General features: G+C 41.2%; 1 protein-coding gene across 5 annotated transcripts in view; it reads right to left on the bottom strand.

Annotated features, from left to right (window-relative positions):
• PROX1 (prospero homeobox 1) overlaps positions 1 to 17,565 on the bottom strand; it is an 82,229-nt gene that overhangs the window by 47,699 nt on the left and 16,965 nt on the right. For 4 of the 5 annotated variants that reach the window (XM_079968613.1, XM_079968612.1, XM_079968615.1 and 1 more), the window contains exons 3-5: positions 9,310 to 9,417; positions 7,159 to 7,296; positions 1,641 to 1,835 (exon numbers count right to left, since the gene is read on the bottom strand). In XM_079968613.1, coding sequence (XP_079824739.1) covers positions 1,641 to 1,835; positions 7,159 to 7,296; positions 9,310 to 9,417 — 441 coding nt within the window. The remainder of the gene's footprint in view (positions 1 to 1,640; positions 1,836 to 7,158; positions 7,297 to 9,309; positions 9,418 to 17,565) is intronic. The other variant, XM_079968616.1, reaches the window with a different exon arrangement.

Below are 17,565 nucleotides of genomic sequence, written 5' to 3'. Positions count from 1 at the left end.
ACAATATGCCATAGGTGTTATGTTGCAGCCTCAGGCTGCTCCAATTAAAAGCCATTTCCTCCATGCTTTAAACTGTGCAACATAGAAAGACTCACATAGGTAGCTCAAAGACAGAAAGAGGGCAACACAATATATAGATGCATATTAATGCTTTTGCATTTTCAGACAGAGACGTGATTTATGAGAACAGGCTCATATTGTGAAATTGTACATATAACCCTTATTCATCTTCTGCTAAATTGTTATTAGGAGGGTGTCAAATGCACTTTCCCTTTGTTTTTGTTCTTGGTTTCTTCAGAAGAAGCTCCATCCAAGAGTAGTGTAGTCATTGGCCCTCCAGAGGTTGTTGGACTCCAACTCCCATCAGCCCCAGCCAGCATGGCCCATAAAAGACCAGGGACGATTGGAACTATAGTCCAGCAACATCTAGAACAGGGTTTCCCAAACTTGGGTCTCCAGCTGCTTTTGGACTACAATTCCAATAATCCCTGACCACTGGTCTTGCTAGCTAGGAATGATGAGAGATGTAGTCCGAAAACAGTTGGAGACCCGAGTTTGGGAAAACCTGATCTAGAGGGATCTTCAGTAGCCAGGACCACAAGGTAGGGCACACATTTTATAAAGAATAAGCCTGATAGGCCATGGCTGTTTTGTTTTGGCAACACACACTGAAATAAAAATCTCCAGTGAATGAGTAAGAGTAGAAGTGAAATCTGCATCCTAACCTTCTGTGTCCCTTTCCAACTGAATCACTTAGATGTGATGATGATGGTGATGGCAATCACTTTAGAAATGCTTCAGAGCACGTTTTTGTACCTAGCACAGTACTACTCCCATAGGGAAAGAAACAAAAGCCCTTGCCACCCCTTCTGACCACGCCACTGTGCAGCTTATACCAAACAATGTGGCCCATCCTTTGAGCAGATAATACCAACGCACTGCCACAAGGCTTCAATGCCACAGAGTGACAACTCCCAGAAGCCCCTCTCGCCTCATCCCTGCATCTGACAGTGCAAAACGCTTATCATCAGGACGGAGGAATTTGCCACCGTGGGGCTTGCGGAAGGTCAGCAGGTTAGCAACAATCGCTTGCTGAGCCAAGGCCTCGGGTGATTGGCTCAAACCTGCTCATTGTTGGCCTGTAAGGAAGAGTTTCAATCAAAGCTGCCAATCCATGGGGTATAATCCAGAGACATTTAGATAGGCCTAGTCCCCGTTGATTTCAATGGAACCGAGACACAACTAAGTCGCCCTTTTGTTTGTTTTTGTTTCGCTCGCGAGCTGCGTTTTCTGTCCGGGTTGCAAAACGATTAGTTACAGTCAAAAGATCTCGAGTAGGGTGGCTTTTTCAAGAAAACAGCTCTTGAAAATGTGGCTGAAACGCAAGCAACCCAAATGCAGCGCTCTGCTATCGAGACAGAAAAGTTTCTGATAAGGCAGGCAAAAATGACCTTCTTCCCTTTTTCCTTTTTAACAAAACATAGAACAAAACACATTAACATCATTTACAAGGTGGGCACTGTAAAAGAAACAGTTTCCAAAATAAGCGGAAATGCATAAAAATGGGAGGGGGGGGAAAAGAAAATTTCAATTATATGCGTGCATAGAAGAAGAAGAAACCCAGAAAGGTCACAGCGTACCTCAAAGTCATTTGCCTTATTGTAGTGCATGTTGAGGGCTCTGTACAGCTCACAGTCTCTGGTTATGGACAGCTCTTCAGTGCTTGTTACCCCGTCGTTGATGGCTTGGCGTGCATACTTCTCCATCTGAATGTAGTAGAACTCACGGAAATTGCTAAACCACTTGATGAGCTGAGAGGTAATACATCTGTTGAACTGTGGAAATCAGAAGAGCAAGAAGGATTAGAGCGTTGACACGTCATCTCTTTCCTCCCCATTTCACAACATCCTTTCTTACATCCACCCCTTCTCTTCCAACCGCCCCATAGCCAAGCTTCAAAAGCTTTTTTTTAACCCAAGGGGTAAAGAGGCTTGAGTGGTCGAGTCAAATGATATAAAAATGCTGCGCCAATTTTTTAAACGGGAAAGGACTGGATCTCGTTCCTAAAGTTGATAGGAGCACTGCTGTTCTATCAATTTAAGCATCATGCATGGAAAGCACTTTCAAATTTCGAGGCACCACTAACAAGCTTCTAGGCTCTTACAGGAGGAGATGTCCAGGACTTTCCAGGTTTGTGCTGATGTATTTTGTCCGATATAAGAGATGAGTGGCCAAAACAGTAAGATGTGACTATGTTTTGCCCATTGAAGGCAATTATTTATGGAGCCACATATAAGCTTTGGGGGGGGGGGTGGTTTGCAATGTGTTTCCTATTATGTAGCAGTTATTCCCCACAAATAAAAGTGTGAAATCAATTTAGAAAATATTTATGGGCAGGTGGTGTAACAGACAGAAGTAACTTGAGTTTGGTTACATTTCAGTGTGTCACATAGATCTGATGCAAAATTCCTTTCTCGTTCTATGTCAAGCTAAAAAGAATTCCCCTCTCTCTTTATTGCACACACTCTAAACAAAAATGGGGCCTTCCTATAGGGTTGCTCTCACTTTGCAAAAAATAAATTAAAAAATTTGCATGTGACTTGTAGATGCTTAACATATCCTGAGTATCGAAATCCGCAAAGCCTCCATTAATCCCTGGCATTCCGTCCAGCAAATTTAAAGTTTTCCAGCTCATCCATAAGATGGAGGAAAATGCACTGGATCCCTTTATTAGAAGTCAGAAGGTCAAGGTTAAAAGTGCCCACGTCTTTCAGGACAAGTTTTCTTACTGTTCCTCTGACCTTTGAACTGAAGATGTCACCTAAGCTGCGTCGCAGCTGATCCCTTCTTATTGACAGCCCTTCCTACGTGTAAAGGACAGATGCAACTTAACTTGCCAAGTTAAAACCAATAAATCCATAGCTATATATCTGGCAGGCTGATATACTACCCCCTGCCTTTTGTCATCACAGGCATTCACTTCCCCCGGCCCCCAGAAAGAGATGTGCATTAATCAAAAATCAACAAAGAACACTTATCAAATGCTGGCCATGAGAACATCCAGACCTCCAACAAGATGACAGCTAAAGTGTGCATTGGGGCTGTAATTACTACACAGAAAGTTGTTTCCATGCTAGCAAAGATAATAAACGAATGAAAATTTATGGCAGGGAATCTAAGTAACAAGGAAACAGAAGCAGGGAGACTGGTGTTTCTCCCAAAAGGCCAACTTGCATCATAATTGCCATGCAGTTGCAAGGGTCCTTACAGATAATTGACCAGAAAATGATTAAGTCATCATCAAATCGCTTCTGCTTGCAAGAGTTCAAACATGTACTTAACCTATCCAAGAATTATATTTTCACTCTGTGTGTCTGCTCTGTCTCTATTCAGCCCTTGCGGGGAACCTGATTAAAAAGACAACTGAAGGACCCCCGTTATCTGATCTTCTGGTTACCGATTTCAATAGAACTTAAACCCATTACGATTTGCTGAACTTGGAGTTCTTTCCATTTTATCTCAGCAGTAAAATACACTGTCCAAATTTCCAGACACTGAGATAAGGACTACAGGCCCCCGTGACGGCTTACTGTTCCTTTTTAATTCTTTTAGAATAAGAAACAAAACATTACAAAATGATAGCAGGGTGTGCACTGGGGAATGAAAATTGCTTTGACATGGAGATTAGGCCCCTGCATTGTTACAAGACATTGTCTCATATGGGCAAGAGTACTGTAGAAGGGGAGGAAAATAGAAAGGGGATTCTTTTTCTAGAATGGTCATGAATGACCTAATGTGGACAACAACAACAACAACAAAAAGTAGGTGCGCATGTCATTATTTTGTAATAGGACAGAAAGAGAGATTTAATGATTATTGCTGCAGCATGGAAACATCAGAGAAAGTTTTAGTGTGGGCAAAAAAAAAGGTAAGACATGCAAAAATTACAGACATAAGCACTTAAGGAACAAAACTAATCAGCTTGAATAGTATAGAAACATTCGGAGAGTGAGTTAATTGTGCATACATACAAATGTGTGCGCAACACACACACAAACACAGAGACAAATGCCCTCTCTCGCCTCAACATTCTGGTGTAGATAAATCAGTCTTTTTAAAATTGCTAAACTTTAAAGAGTTAATTATTCCCCCCCCCCTACTCTAGTGGAGTACAAGAAAAGGATCAATTGTTCTATAAAAGAAAAGCTCTGTAGTGTGTTAATGTGTTACTGCAAAAACTAATCGCTACAATAAAGAGTCTGTGTTTCCACAGTGTAAGAGTCTCTGTGACTTTGATTAATGCTTCCCACGGGATACCTCAGCCTCAATATGGGCTGAAGAAACTTCCTAAATATTCAATGAGCATGGTCAAAAGATGTATAAAACAAATCAATCTGACACCTTAATCTGGCTAGGCAGCAGTTGACTCAAGGGGTGGAGGGAATGAGATACATCATTTAACACTGCTGGGTTGAAAAGCCTGGAAGCGCCTGTTCTTCAAAGCTAAAATGACACTGAATCTGTTGTATTTAGTAGTCTTAGAATTATTAGCTTATACATTAAAATCGGCATCAAGTGGAGCGAAAGAAGATGATACAAGGAGAATCCTTTTTTGTTCCCACAATACTGACTCAGGAGATTTCCCCTTTCCCCCAGTTTAGGGACAAAATTATAAGATGGTTGCATCTTATTCAGCCTCACTAATGGCAGCTCCTTAAGTAAAGCAGCAGAAAAATCAAGGGTGAAATTTGGGTACAGTGATTCATGCATAAGTGATTGGAAAAATAAAAAATCAATGGGACAATTTCAAATAAACTTAGTAAGCAAGATGGATCCACAGAAATCAGTTTGGATTTATTTACAAACAAAAGATTTGGAGGGCTTATCTGCGTATGAAAAATATTTTATTCTTTTCAAATTGGTTAAATTGGCTTTTTTTTTGGGGGGGGGTAAACTCCCTTGAGTACAAGACCAGCACAGAGCACTAAACTGGACTTTGTATATTTATTGTACAACGTATTAGGATAGATTGCAGTGCATGGGCTGGGTTCCAAAGAGCCCTTGTGTGTTTTCCAGGGATTCTGTTCCAACTATAGATTCACATGCCGCACTGGAGGCCACTCTGAATGATCTCTTGATTTTTTGGAATGGATTTTTAATGGGGCACATGGAGTTGTGGTGGAAAGAAGGACCCTGGAGGATGGGCTCCATCCATCCTTTCTTCCCTGATTGCATTAGTGTTAGCGTGTTCCTTGAGGTTTTTTATAGGCACTGCTAATACAACAGAAAGAGTTCCTATTCTGCCACTGTACATTATGAAGTCCTTCCATTGGTTCTTCCTTCACATTAACTAAAAGCATCTGACCCAGAAATTTCTTCAAGACCTCTTTCTTATCTAGAAACATGAATAGCTACACTATCAAACCCACCATAGGTGCCAACTCCCTGAGGCCCTGGGTGCCTAAGCACCCACAAATTTCAGTGCCAGGGCCATGAGTGCTGGCATGGCACCCACGGCCCTGGACACCCACAGTCACGGGGCTAAGTTGGCACTCCTGAACCCATTGGTTTTGGTCTTTGAGAGTACGGGCAACATTTTCATGCAGCTAAGTTAGACCAGGGTATCTCATGTTAGTCTAATTGTGTCTAGAATTTTTGGCTATAATGCATTATTTAAATTCATGCATTAAGTTGCATTGGGTTTCTCTTTCACCTGTCTTAACTATCGGCCTGTGTACATAGCAAATACTTAGGAGGTCAATTTATTGATCATTTACACCAAGGAGTTCAGTGGGACAAAAACCCCAACCTATTGTTCCAGCAGGGATATCTGGTAAGACTGACATTTTGTGATCTATAATGTTTTGCTGAAGTAGTGATTGATACATGTTGTTCTGTATCTGCTGGCATGAGAGGTTGTTTGTTTGTTTAAAGTTTGTTTGCAGTCTTTTCAAAGCTTTCTTTTTTAAAGGGTGGTGTTCAACTATGTCTTAGGGTAGATCTATTGAAGCTAATAGCCACATGCATTAATAGCACTGGACTCACTCTGAATAAGAGTTGGTTGAATACCAATGAAAAGTTTGACACTAAAGTTTAGCCAAGCTGATTTTGAATTACTGTTGCCTAGCATGGTTTGGTTAATTAAATACTATAAAAAGGTGACTTGAGATGGAGGATACACTGATTTTTTTAAAAAATAGAAGAACTGGTTTAAAGTAAGTTGGGTCAACTGTCCAGACACAAGTTTATGGGTGACACCATGCCCCTTTGCAAATCCAGATGAAAGTAAACATGCCTCCCAAAGCATGCCATTATCACAGGGTCTCTCTCTTCTTTTATAAATAAAACTACCTCCATACACATGGAAAGAATCTACTCAAAAGGAGCCTGCAGGCCTCCCCCCTCCACACAGAAAGCCTCTCCTCATTCCCACCCACATTTTCCAGACCTGTGCATGACACCTTTGAATGGCTAGCCCACAGAATGCTCCAGGTTCAATTTCTGGAATAGCCATTTGAAGAACATCAGGCAGAAGGGCTGTGATGAGCTTATAGTGTTGTTGCTAGTCAATGTGAACAAGCCTGACTGAGAAAAGGCCAATGGTCAATATTTTTCACTAGCCTTCCCCAACCTGGTGCCCTCCAGATGTTCTAGACTTATCAGAAAGACCCAGTCAGCCTGGTCAACGGTCAGGAATGAAAGGATTGCAAAACATCTGGAAGGAACCAGGTTGGGTACAGCCTTCTTACACCCTATTCGCAGTAAGCAGTAGTATTGGTCTTATTCCACCAGACTACTGTACCAGTATTCTGTCTGGCTAAGACTGAAGACATCAATCTCCTTTCTTGAGATAAGTAACCCTTTCCCATCTCCTGACATTTTTTTTTTTTTTTAAAAAGGAGCTCAATGCAAAGAGAGAGACAGAAAATTATGTGCACAATTCCCACAAGCGTCTGCTTCACAGCTTGCCTAAAATAAACATTAACCCAGCCCGGATCACACATTCAGCCCAACCAAATTTACAGAGCAGGTTACAGGAGAGGCTGGCTTTACCCACGAACTATTACCATGAAATAAAACATTCCAAAAATATTAAACGTGGAAACCCACCCTCCAACCCCGCTCCCCCAAGAAAAGAGGAATGTATCTAATATTTACATCTACTGGTGTGTGGTGTTGCTGACCCCGAATGGCTGTTGCCTTCCACCACGGAAGTGGCTGCCTTTCAGTGGTGGGTGAATGATCCCTATATTGGCTGTTTGTAAAGCACTTTGGGCTTCTTCTGGATGAATGATGCTATATAAATATAAGGTGGCATAACATCAAAATATTTCATATCACTCGGCAACATCGCAAGAAGACCGACTTCGGCTGTCACATGCTGAAAAAAGACAACAGGCACTACATACTAGCGAGACTTTTTCTTTTCTGTAGGGCTGCCTACATCGGCATCCACCAAAGCAGGGCTTCTCAAACTTGGGCCTCTAGCTCTTTTTGGACTACAATTTCCATCATCCCCGATCACTGGTCCTGCTAGCTAGGGACGATGGGAGTTGTAGTCCAAAAACAGCCGGAGACCCAAGTTTGGGAAACCCTGGAGCAGAGAGAACATCAGAGAGAGCCTTTAGGAGGATTCCCTCGAGCCATACTGCGGTCAAGCTGCGCCAATGGCTCCAACGTCTCCAGAGCAAGAATTCTTTACATTGTTGCATTGCAGGTAATACTGCCACAGAAGCATTTTCATTGGCCCATTGGATGAGTCATGGCAGGTTATTAACCAGGCATAGGCACTGTATGGATGATGCATTATTATTATTATTATTATTATTATTATTAAAGCAAAAGCCTATGACAGAGCAGTCGTTAACAGCAATACACACATTCAGTTTTCTTCGCCAACACCCTACTTGACTTTCTGGACAAAAAAAGTTTTCAAAGCACTTCTTAAATTAAAAAAAAAAAGCAGAAGTAAGAAAAAGCCTAGAAAACCAGTTTCACCCGAAACTCTAGCAGGGCAGAATATGTTGAATGTACGTATACATGGATGCCATGCAAAAAGAAAAATGAAAGAAGAACCATTAAAAACAGCCCACAAAGCACAAGTATTTCTAAGTAAAATGCTGCAACCAATGGGAGGAAGGGTGTGCAATTCAAAACACCCCGATTCTTAAATTGATTAAATAGAAGCCAATTAACTAAACAAGATAGACCAAGTTTCTTTTTTTAAAAAAAAAAGTAAGAAAAAAGTGAAAGGTAGTTAACAAAATACAAAATACCAGCTTTTTCTTTTTGGTTTTTTTTTTAAAGTGAACAGCAAGCCAGTTTCACAGGAGGCCAGTTTAAGAACATCCCTGGAACAGAGAAGGCAAATTTGCCAAAGTGGAGGAGAGGTGGTGATCATGGCTAAAGTTTTTGTAGAATTTGGGGGGGGGGGGAGGCAAGAAAAGAAGAATTTTAACACGGCAAATTTAAACTAATGTGATGTTTATTTTTAAAGGCTTACAAAATGATACCATGTGTATCATTATAATAATTGGAACCCAAACTTGTTTCTCCCCCCGCAAAAAAGTAGATGATTATAACACAAAAAAATCAAGTTGATGTGAAAGAACAATTACTTTAAAAAAAAACCAGGAGGTCCTAATATTCTGTAAAATGAGGGGAGGATGCAGCTGTACGTCGACAGCTTTCATATCCTCATTTGAATAATGTGGCCTGAATCTGTCAGTTTATTCATCCTCCTTATGCTCAGTGTACTCTGCATCAACAACAAATTAAGTTGTAAATAAGAGACAATCATCACTTTTGTTTTTAAGCAGCTACTGCATGGAGAATTTCAATGTAGCATTTCTTTTTTTTCCGCTTTTCTTTTTTGACGGAAAGAAAAATGGGTCTCTGCAGCGGGCACTAATCTAAGCGGAATAGGAGGAACCCGGCTGCAATGGAACAATTAAAGGAGCACTTTCAAAATGCTCTTGTATAGTAGGCTAATGCCACCAGTAGACATTTCACAGATGCAAAAGCGTGCTGTCCAATGGTGCTTAAAAAAATTACAAATTTACTGTGATTTTTTTTTTTTAATGTCCACAGGGTAAAGGAGATAAACAGAACAGGGAGAGCATAAACACAGACCTTAAGAATGACTTAGCAGCAAAATAATAACAATAGCAAAAAAATATAATAACAGTTTGCCAAGATATATTATTAGCAAAATCAAATTTAAATTAATAAAAAAGCATTCAGGGGGTTAAAACATGCAACCAAAAGCAAGAGGAAATAAAAATAAATGAATAAAAGGATTTTTCCTACCTTTACATCTGAAAAGTACGTTTTCAGCATGTTGGAACTTGGGTAGCGGGTATAAAAGAACATGAGCTTGGCCTTTTTCAAGTGGTTGGGAGACAGACCTTCCTGCATGTAGGATGAAATTAGTTAAGGAAAAACGCTTTGCTTGGAAACTGATAAGACCTTTTGGGAGAAGAGTTGTACCTGGAACTGACCGACAAATTAACGTTCAAGTTGCAACACACCTCAGAAGGGTCAAAACTGGAATTGGAGAAAACCTACATGCTTTCTTGGGAACCATTCTTATAGAACACAACAGAACTTACTTCCATGCAAATCTTGAACTGGGCCTCATTTGTTTCTTAGGAGATGGTGGCGGAAATTTTGTGGGTGCAAGGTTGAACGCCAGGTGTGCGCTCACCTGTTGCTAAGGAAACAAACACACAATGCATATGTTTCCAAGAAGAAGGTTCCCCTCTCCCTTTTTGCAGTTGCCTTTTGATGCATTCTTCTTCCCTGAGTACCACATCACTCACATCAAATTATGCTAAGAGTAAAAATAGAAATGTTTTCGCTGGGCATACACCATGTTTTCCTACATCTTTGGTGCTCTAGCTCCTTGAGAATGGGGCAGGGGGCGGGAAAAGGTTTAGAGAACCCTTCTCCCAATTAGAAATAAATAAGAGCTTTCCTTAAAGGTGCACAGAAATGTGTTTGGGGGCCAGCAAATATTGAGAAGTGGAAAACTGCCGATTGATCCATGGCCGCTTACCCTGCAAGGATACCTATTTATTCTTCAAACATCATTACCTTTCAGGCCTGTAAACAGAAATAACCAAAAGCATTCCCAAGGGAATGTGAAACTAACCATAACAATCTAGGCTTTTGGGACGGGTTTTTCCGCCACCCCTCCTTCTCGGGGCTTCTTGGCACTCTTTTGTGTACTGTTTGCTAGGACAGTTTTGGTCACATCTGTGCGGCAGGCTGGCCCTGCCATTTCCTCTGCAAATTAATGGCTTTATAATTTATCAGAAATGAAGATGCACGTGACAAAATCAATGTGGCCCCCACAAGGTCAATTAAGAATGCTCCCAGTAGCTTCTTGGAGGGCTGTTTCCTTTAAAGACAATCACCACACACACATGCACACAAATGTCACTTATTAAATATAACATGCGTTATGGCAGAGAAAGGTCAAACAAGTTCAACGTGATCTAGAAACTGAAGCACCTTCTCCTAACAGCATAATGGGGAGACAAGACACATGAGGTTCACTGATACAACACACATTATATACTGCTCTTGGAGGGTTTATGGTTTTTGTTTTTTTTAATAAGCCTCTTTTTAAATAGAGCCCTTGCATCTAACAGTAGATTTTGAAATTTTACGCCTGGGCGCGCAGGAGAATGGAGGAAGGTTTATTATTATTTAAAAGCACAAGATGTTGCAAAAAAAAGAAAAGAAAAAAAGGATCTTTGTTTTAATTCTAAAAGGATACATAGAAAATGTTGTGGTTTAAAGCTCTTAATTTTATGTGACACGCACTGCAACATGCTTGGCTGAACTAGATTTCTTTTTTTTTTTTAGCTTCAGATGCTTAATGATTACAAAGAAGATAATTTATGACTGACATACTTCTTGTGCCAAGAGAAGAGTTGAAAGAACCTACAGCTACCTCCATTAGACTGATAGAGAAGTCTAAAAGAGCATTGCGCTCGGAACCGCCATCTGTCAAAATGCATAAGTGAAATAATAGTAGCAAGCTGTCACCTATTGCTTAGCAATAAGAGTTTCAGACAAGTCAAAACTTCTCCGATAGAAATCTGTTTCATTATGCAATTGTCCTGAGGAAGCCTGCACACACACACACACACACACACACACACACACACAAAAATATATCAACACTTAAAAAAAAAATCTGTATTAAAACCCTAAGTAATGGATAATTCCAAAGCAGTTAATCCAAGACACAATTTCTTGGGAACTACTTCTCCTAGGCAGGTCCCATTGAAACAAGTGACACAAGAAAAAGCAGAGCTCTCATTCTATTTTAGGAAAGCATTGCTAGGAAAGGACCCCAATTATAATCATGCTTATTGCATTATTATTTTTTATTAGGGTTAATAAAAAAATTTATTAGGTTTGTGTGCTGCACTTCTCCCAAGGACTTCACAATGGGGCATCAGTCCTCTCCCTATTTTATCCTCAACAACAAACATATAAGGTAGGTTAGGCAGAGAGATCATGAGTTACGTAAGGTCAGGTAGTGCACTTTATTCTGCCTTGGGAGGGTATATTTGAACTCAGACACGCAACACAACACATGTTCACAAGACCACCTCCACTTCTCAGTACTTACAAGGCAGAAATATCCGTTTACACGTATGGCTTGATTATTTTAAACGTAAATTTTCAGAAGCCCCTTTCTTCTGTTCCCCTAAACCTTGCCTGTCGTTCACAATACAGTCCTCATACACCGTTTCTATTTTGTTTCAAACAGATTAGATTATTGCTAAAAAGCATCCCTAATAGTGACTATTAAAAAAAGAGCCAACAAAATGCTAAAAGGGCCAATAGTGAGATGACCCCCTTGCTAAATCTGAGCTGACCAATTGGTTAATTTTCTTTTTAAGTGCTTGTGTTGAAAAGCAACTGTTCTTCCAAGAAAGCACTGGCTGTTTCCAGGATACTTACACACGCACAATGACTCATGATGGAATAGATTCAGTAAACATACAGCTGTACTGAACACGAGCTAAGCTCCATTCAAGGCCAGGAAAGAAAATGAGCACAAATAAATATTAAGGAGGTAAAAAGGGGAGGGGGAGGTAGAAGAGGGGGCGAGGAGGAGGAGACGGCAAATAAAAACGCAAACAGGCTCTGCCCCAGCAGCTGATGTGGCTTGCCTCCGTACTCTTTGCCATAGCTTTGTGAAGACAGATGACATTCAGTTCTATGTGTAATGCAAAATAGACAATAACTGCTGAAACTTGAGCCAGCTGCCAGGTGTAAAAGAGAGAGAGAGAGAAAGAAAGAGAGAGAAGAGAGAAGAGAGGGAGGGGGGGGGCAAAAAGAAAAGAAAAGATGATAAATCCATAAATTAATGAAAGACATCTGCTCAGGAACATAAAAGATCAGAGAAACTGTGTACTGCAGCTGAACCTAAAACAGTGTTCAAACAACGTGAGAATCTGAGTGTTATCTATTTACAAAGCACAATGCAGCCCTGCTTAACACAACAGCAGAAGAGGAGATGTAAGGAGCAGGAAGTGGAGAGAGGATAAAGGAAGAGACGCATTGTTGTATGCAGTTTTCCAGCTCATGTTTTCCTTGTAGGTATACAATATGGATTGTTGCTCTTGATTTGAGATACTTTTTTTGGGGGGGGGGAGTAGAGGGGACTGGCATCTGGATTGTATCAGGTCTGGAAGCATCATTGTCAGAATTATTATATGAAGATGCCTTTATTTTTATCCCTTCCTCTTTGAAATCCTCTTATGGCCTCTTGTGTGGTTTTGTTTTGTTTTTTCGGTACCATAACCCAGGGTACCTGCCAAATGAAAAGAATGTATATCTTATGGGCAGATTGGTGCTTCCAACACACCTTTCCTGCTTTCAATCATATATCCCCAGATTAATAGAAATTGTGCTGCATATATTTATTGGGTTTAATAATGCGACACCATATTGAACTCAAGCTACCCCCAGTTTAATCAAACAGCTCTGTGTATGTATGTGTGTGTGTGTGTGTGTGTGTGTGTGTGTGTGAGAGAGAGAGAGAGAGAGAGAGAGAGAGAGAGAGAAGGCTTGGATTTGCTGCAAGTGTTTTTATTGTGGCCAGAGAAAATAACTCAAAATGCTGTCATTCATAAAGCATTGTTTGTCCATACTGCATCCTTGCGCAGCTTGGACAAGAACTGTCTGTCTTACTTCAAAAAAAGTTTACCCCCCCTCTCCTTGTGAATTTTATAGAACACAACCCTTCTGAAGAGAAAAAGATTACAGCCTTCACCTGGGAAGATAATCTTCATGCATTACAACAAGAAACAAAACAAAACAAAACCCACAATCTAATGTTGTGTTTCAATATTCTCTATGCAAATGGCCCGAGGCTGCACAAGGCTATTTTTCTTGAGATGCAAAGAGGGTGGCCTGACAAGGAAGATCAGGCAGCAAAACAATTGGCTGTCTGTTTCTTTTGCTATTTGAATAAAAACTTGAAAAAATATTTGATTAAACGTATTTAGTTTGCAAAGATATACAATACATTCGCGAACAAGGCAGGAACTCTGGATGCAGGTGCATCTTCTCATCTTGTTTAATGCAGCATACAAACATTAACTCTCTCCTTTCGCCCTCAAACAAGGAGGATAATGGTTAGACGCCTTTTACGGGAACAGCGAGACGTATTTGGGAACTAAAGCAAAAACAAAACAAAAATACCAGGAAGAGCTTTCACTACCAAAACCTGAACTTGGCTGTTATCTGCAACGCTTGTGTTCTTATCCTGGATGGATTCTCCAAGGAAACAGATGTTGCTTTCTGTTCCAAAGGGAAGAAGAACGGCTGCTCTTAAGGTTCTTTATATCAGAATATTCAGCCATGTGAAATAAAGAGGAACAAAAACAAAAACCTGGTCGAGAACAAACAGACCTTCACATGCCTCTCTCTCTCTCCCCCATTTGGTTTTGCCTACGATGGATTCCAGATAACATAGACAAACAGGCAGCTGTGAGAAAATAAGAAGAGCAGCAAATTCTAGATGTAGTGGTGGCCCCCAGTGGAAATACAATAGCTTTTGAAATATACTTGCAGCCAGCACCAACAGGGTGTGTGTGTGTCTGCAAGATTCTCTACTGAACAAGGGCTGTGGGCTGCTTCTGACATGTTTGTTTGATTGGCATGCCTCTTACATACAGGCCCAATTAATGGTCTGGGTGGCGCCAATTCTTGTGATCATGGTGAAGTGGGGAAGATCAGCGCCTGGACAGGAGGAAACTGGGAGACGCAAGTAAGCAGCTCCAACTGAATCCTCCACTGGGGACCACAGAAAGTAGAAACACTTTGCCACCCTCCCATTGGATGTGCTAGCTGGGGCTGATGGGAATTGTAGTCCATAATGAATGGAGGCCATAAGGCTGACAGAGGCAGTAGCCACCAAGCAAGCCTACACTGTTGGTGACCTGCCATGATGAATATGGTCCATCAGCTGCATGTTGGGTCTTCTAGGTGTCAAATACGCTGTTTTGGCAGACCCAGGCAGGCAGCAAAAAGAGGAAGGTATCTAGGCCCAGGTGAGCATTATGATGAAGGCCTGTTGTACAGCTTTGCAGTTTCATAGCCAAGTGCACAAAGTCTCCTGCATTTTGAATAACATCTTTAGGACTGGAATAGCAGCAGGGTAGTCAAGGAATCTCTATGGCTGTCCATGGGACATATCTGAGGATATGAGCACATGGATGGGGTGGGGTGGAGGAAACAGAATTTAACGTATGGCCAGAGCTTATGCTTGGACAGCTTGCCAGCATGCAGACTCTTTTCACAGATTCAAATATGATATATCCCCAGATGTATCATGTGAATGGGACTTTTTCTGTGATCTCTAAAAAAAAGATGCAATCAATGGAGAAAAGGATAAGCCACAGTTAAAGTCTGATTTCACAAATTAACTCCCCGAGCTGTAACAGTGACAGTGGGGAAGGGGGTCTGAAGATCTCAATTTCTCCAAAAGTTCCAAGCTATGAAAATGTGAGAAGGGCAAAGAACCTAGTCAAGATTGTCCGGAGCACAGTGGATAAGAGAAGCTATGAATCAGGAAGATCTCAGTTTGCATCTGCCTGTGATCTTGCTAGTTGGGTTTAGGCAAGTCTCTGCCTCATCCCCTATTTTGCGGGTTTGGGAACAATAATACTGGCTTCATTCACAGGGCTGTTGTGAGGACTGCCGCTAGAAAATACACGTGAAGTGATCTGAATGCTTGGAAGCACTATGCAAACGTAGGAATAAATAAATAAATTAATTATTATTAATAATAATAGGAAAGGAGGAAAGATTAAAATAAACAAAATTCACACACAATGGTAGTCCCAGAAATATGAAGAAAGCAATTAAGGGGCTACATATATCAGGAGAGTCCCACTGGTAGTAGTAAATTAAAGAGTAACTATGAGCAGAACTGCATCAAGGCAGAGTCGCAGAATGCTATATTTATATATTTTAGACCATGGGTGGGAAACTTTCCTTCCAGAAAGAAAAGCTTGCATGGCAAAGGATGCAACTCTTACCTTGTACAGCAGTCTATCCAAAAGACAGAGGTTTCTACATTCTCACATGCAGGGCCCATGGGGTGATGTGGGGCAGCCACCTCAGGCGGCAGACCTGGGCCTGAGGGGTGCACCATGCACTGCCACTATCATGCCCCTGCAGCAACCATGTCCCTGCCTCCTCTGTCATGGGCACACACCACTGCTGCCATGGGCATGGCAGGACTGGGGCATGCTCACAGCAGAGAAGGTGGGTTTTCCTCACACACTTCTATCCAGGCAAGCCAGAGACATTATCACAGTTCAAGACATCCCAGCCAGGCAAAAGCACTTAAGGAGATGTGGAACAGCCTGGTAAGGGGTGTGGCCTGGTTGTGGGTGCGGCCTGGTTTTTTCAAGGGCCGAACAGAGATGACTGGAGGGCCACAGTTGGCCCAAGGGCCTGAGCCTCCCACCCATTTTAGCTGTATTTTCACAGGTTTGATTTTGTTGCTTATTTTTGACACCTGCTTCATGGGCTCCTGCTATGTTTGCTTATGATCTACATTTACAATTTTACAACAGCCAGCCGAAAGAGGTTGGAACTGAATCCATCACTCCTTGTGTTCTGGGTTTCTTTTCCACTAAGCCCCTCTTTCCACTCAGGTTCTGTTCCCTTCCTTCCCTACAATGGCTCTTTCCCTTTAGTAGGGCTGATTCCCAGAGCGGGATGACTCCCATGAATGGGTCCCTATTACTAGCAATGCAGGGAAACGTGTTGTGTGAACAGTGCATGTGCTATACACAGTTCACTCGACCACCAGGTTGGGCAAGGCCATTCTAAACATTCCTATTCCGTCTCCACAATTAACATCAGAAACTGATTCAGTCTCCCATTCCAGTTCTCTTCATATCCCTTGAGGCTTAATGCAGAATAAGCCCAGCTCAATCTTCGTACCCCTCTACCCAAGGGTAACATTCAAAGACACTTAACTGCTATCCAAAGTTCAGTCTTAGCCAGTGAAAGCCGAAAGCTTCCACAGACCATATCCTACAATGCTGAAGAAACATTAAGTGAGTGGGGCTTGTGAAAGGGTTTGTAGAGACAGGATCTCAGTCCCTCCTATCAATTGCCGAGAACAAAAGATTTTAAAAGCATTTTCTTCATGACCATTAAAACTTTCGCTTAAACCAATTTGGAAGCAAAATACGTTTAGAATTATTCTGGCTGAAGCCAATGATTCTGCAATAATAATTATATTAAAAAAACCTTGTGTATATTTAAGAAAAACATGTATAGACTTTCAGCAGAACCCACCACCATCTTGGGCAGTTGACAGTAACTGTACCAGTGCTGCTATGATTGCACAAGGGTGAAAACAGTTATCCATTTACAACAGCTTCCTTTCCAAGTAGGTGAAGCTAAGCCTACTTAGGTCAGCTGTATTCTGCAATGGACTGTCTAAATTCAGATGATCAGTTTAGCCTTTATTTCAAGTCCTCTGTTGAAGACAGGGCAGATTTTATGTGGCCTTCAATAAAATGGCCCATTTCAGTTTATCTGAAGACATCCCTATATACCCTGAGGTAGACATTTGATGGTAGGGACTGGGCAATTTTATAAAAAAAACCTAAACAGAACTAGAGTCACAATCTTAGCATAGTTCCTGGAAAGCAAATCCCAGTGAACTCGAAATATCTTCCTTCTAAGTGAACATGCATAGGATTGGTAGGCCAGTGACTGAAAGCCATTATGAAAATATAATCATCTTTCTTAGATTAAAAAGGAAGGAGAGAAAACAGTGTCATTCCCCTCAACTAAATATTATTTAAGGCTTCAAAATTGTGGGGGATTCGTTTTTTCCTTTAAGGATGGAGGAAAAGAAGAAGACATGCCCTAAAAGATTAATCCAGCTGAAGTCTTATATCTAATTATACTCTCAAGCTTTGCCAAATGATTTGCTTTTTGTATGTTAGGACAAAAGATTTCTGTGTATGGCTGAGCAGAGGTTAACCATGCATACCCGGCAGCTGC

The sequence above is a fragment of the Podarcis cretensis genome (genome assembly GCF_951804945.1).
Source record: "Podarcis cretensis genome assembly, chromosome: 3".
Taxonomy (NCBI): domain Eukaryota; kingdom Metazoa; phylum Chordata; class Lepidosauria; order Squamata; family Lacertidae; genus Podarcis; species Podarcis cretensis.
This window is presented reverse-complemented; position numbering and strand designations above follow the sequence as displayed.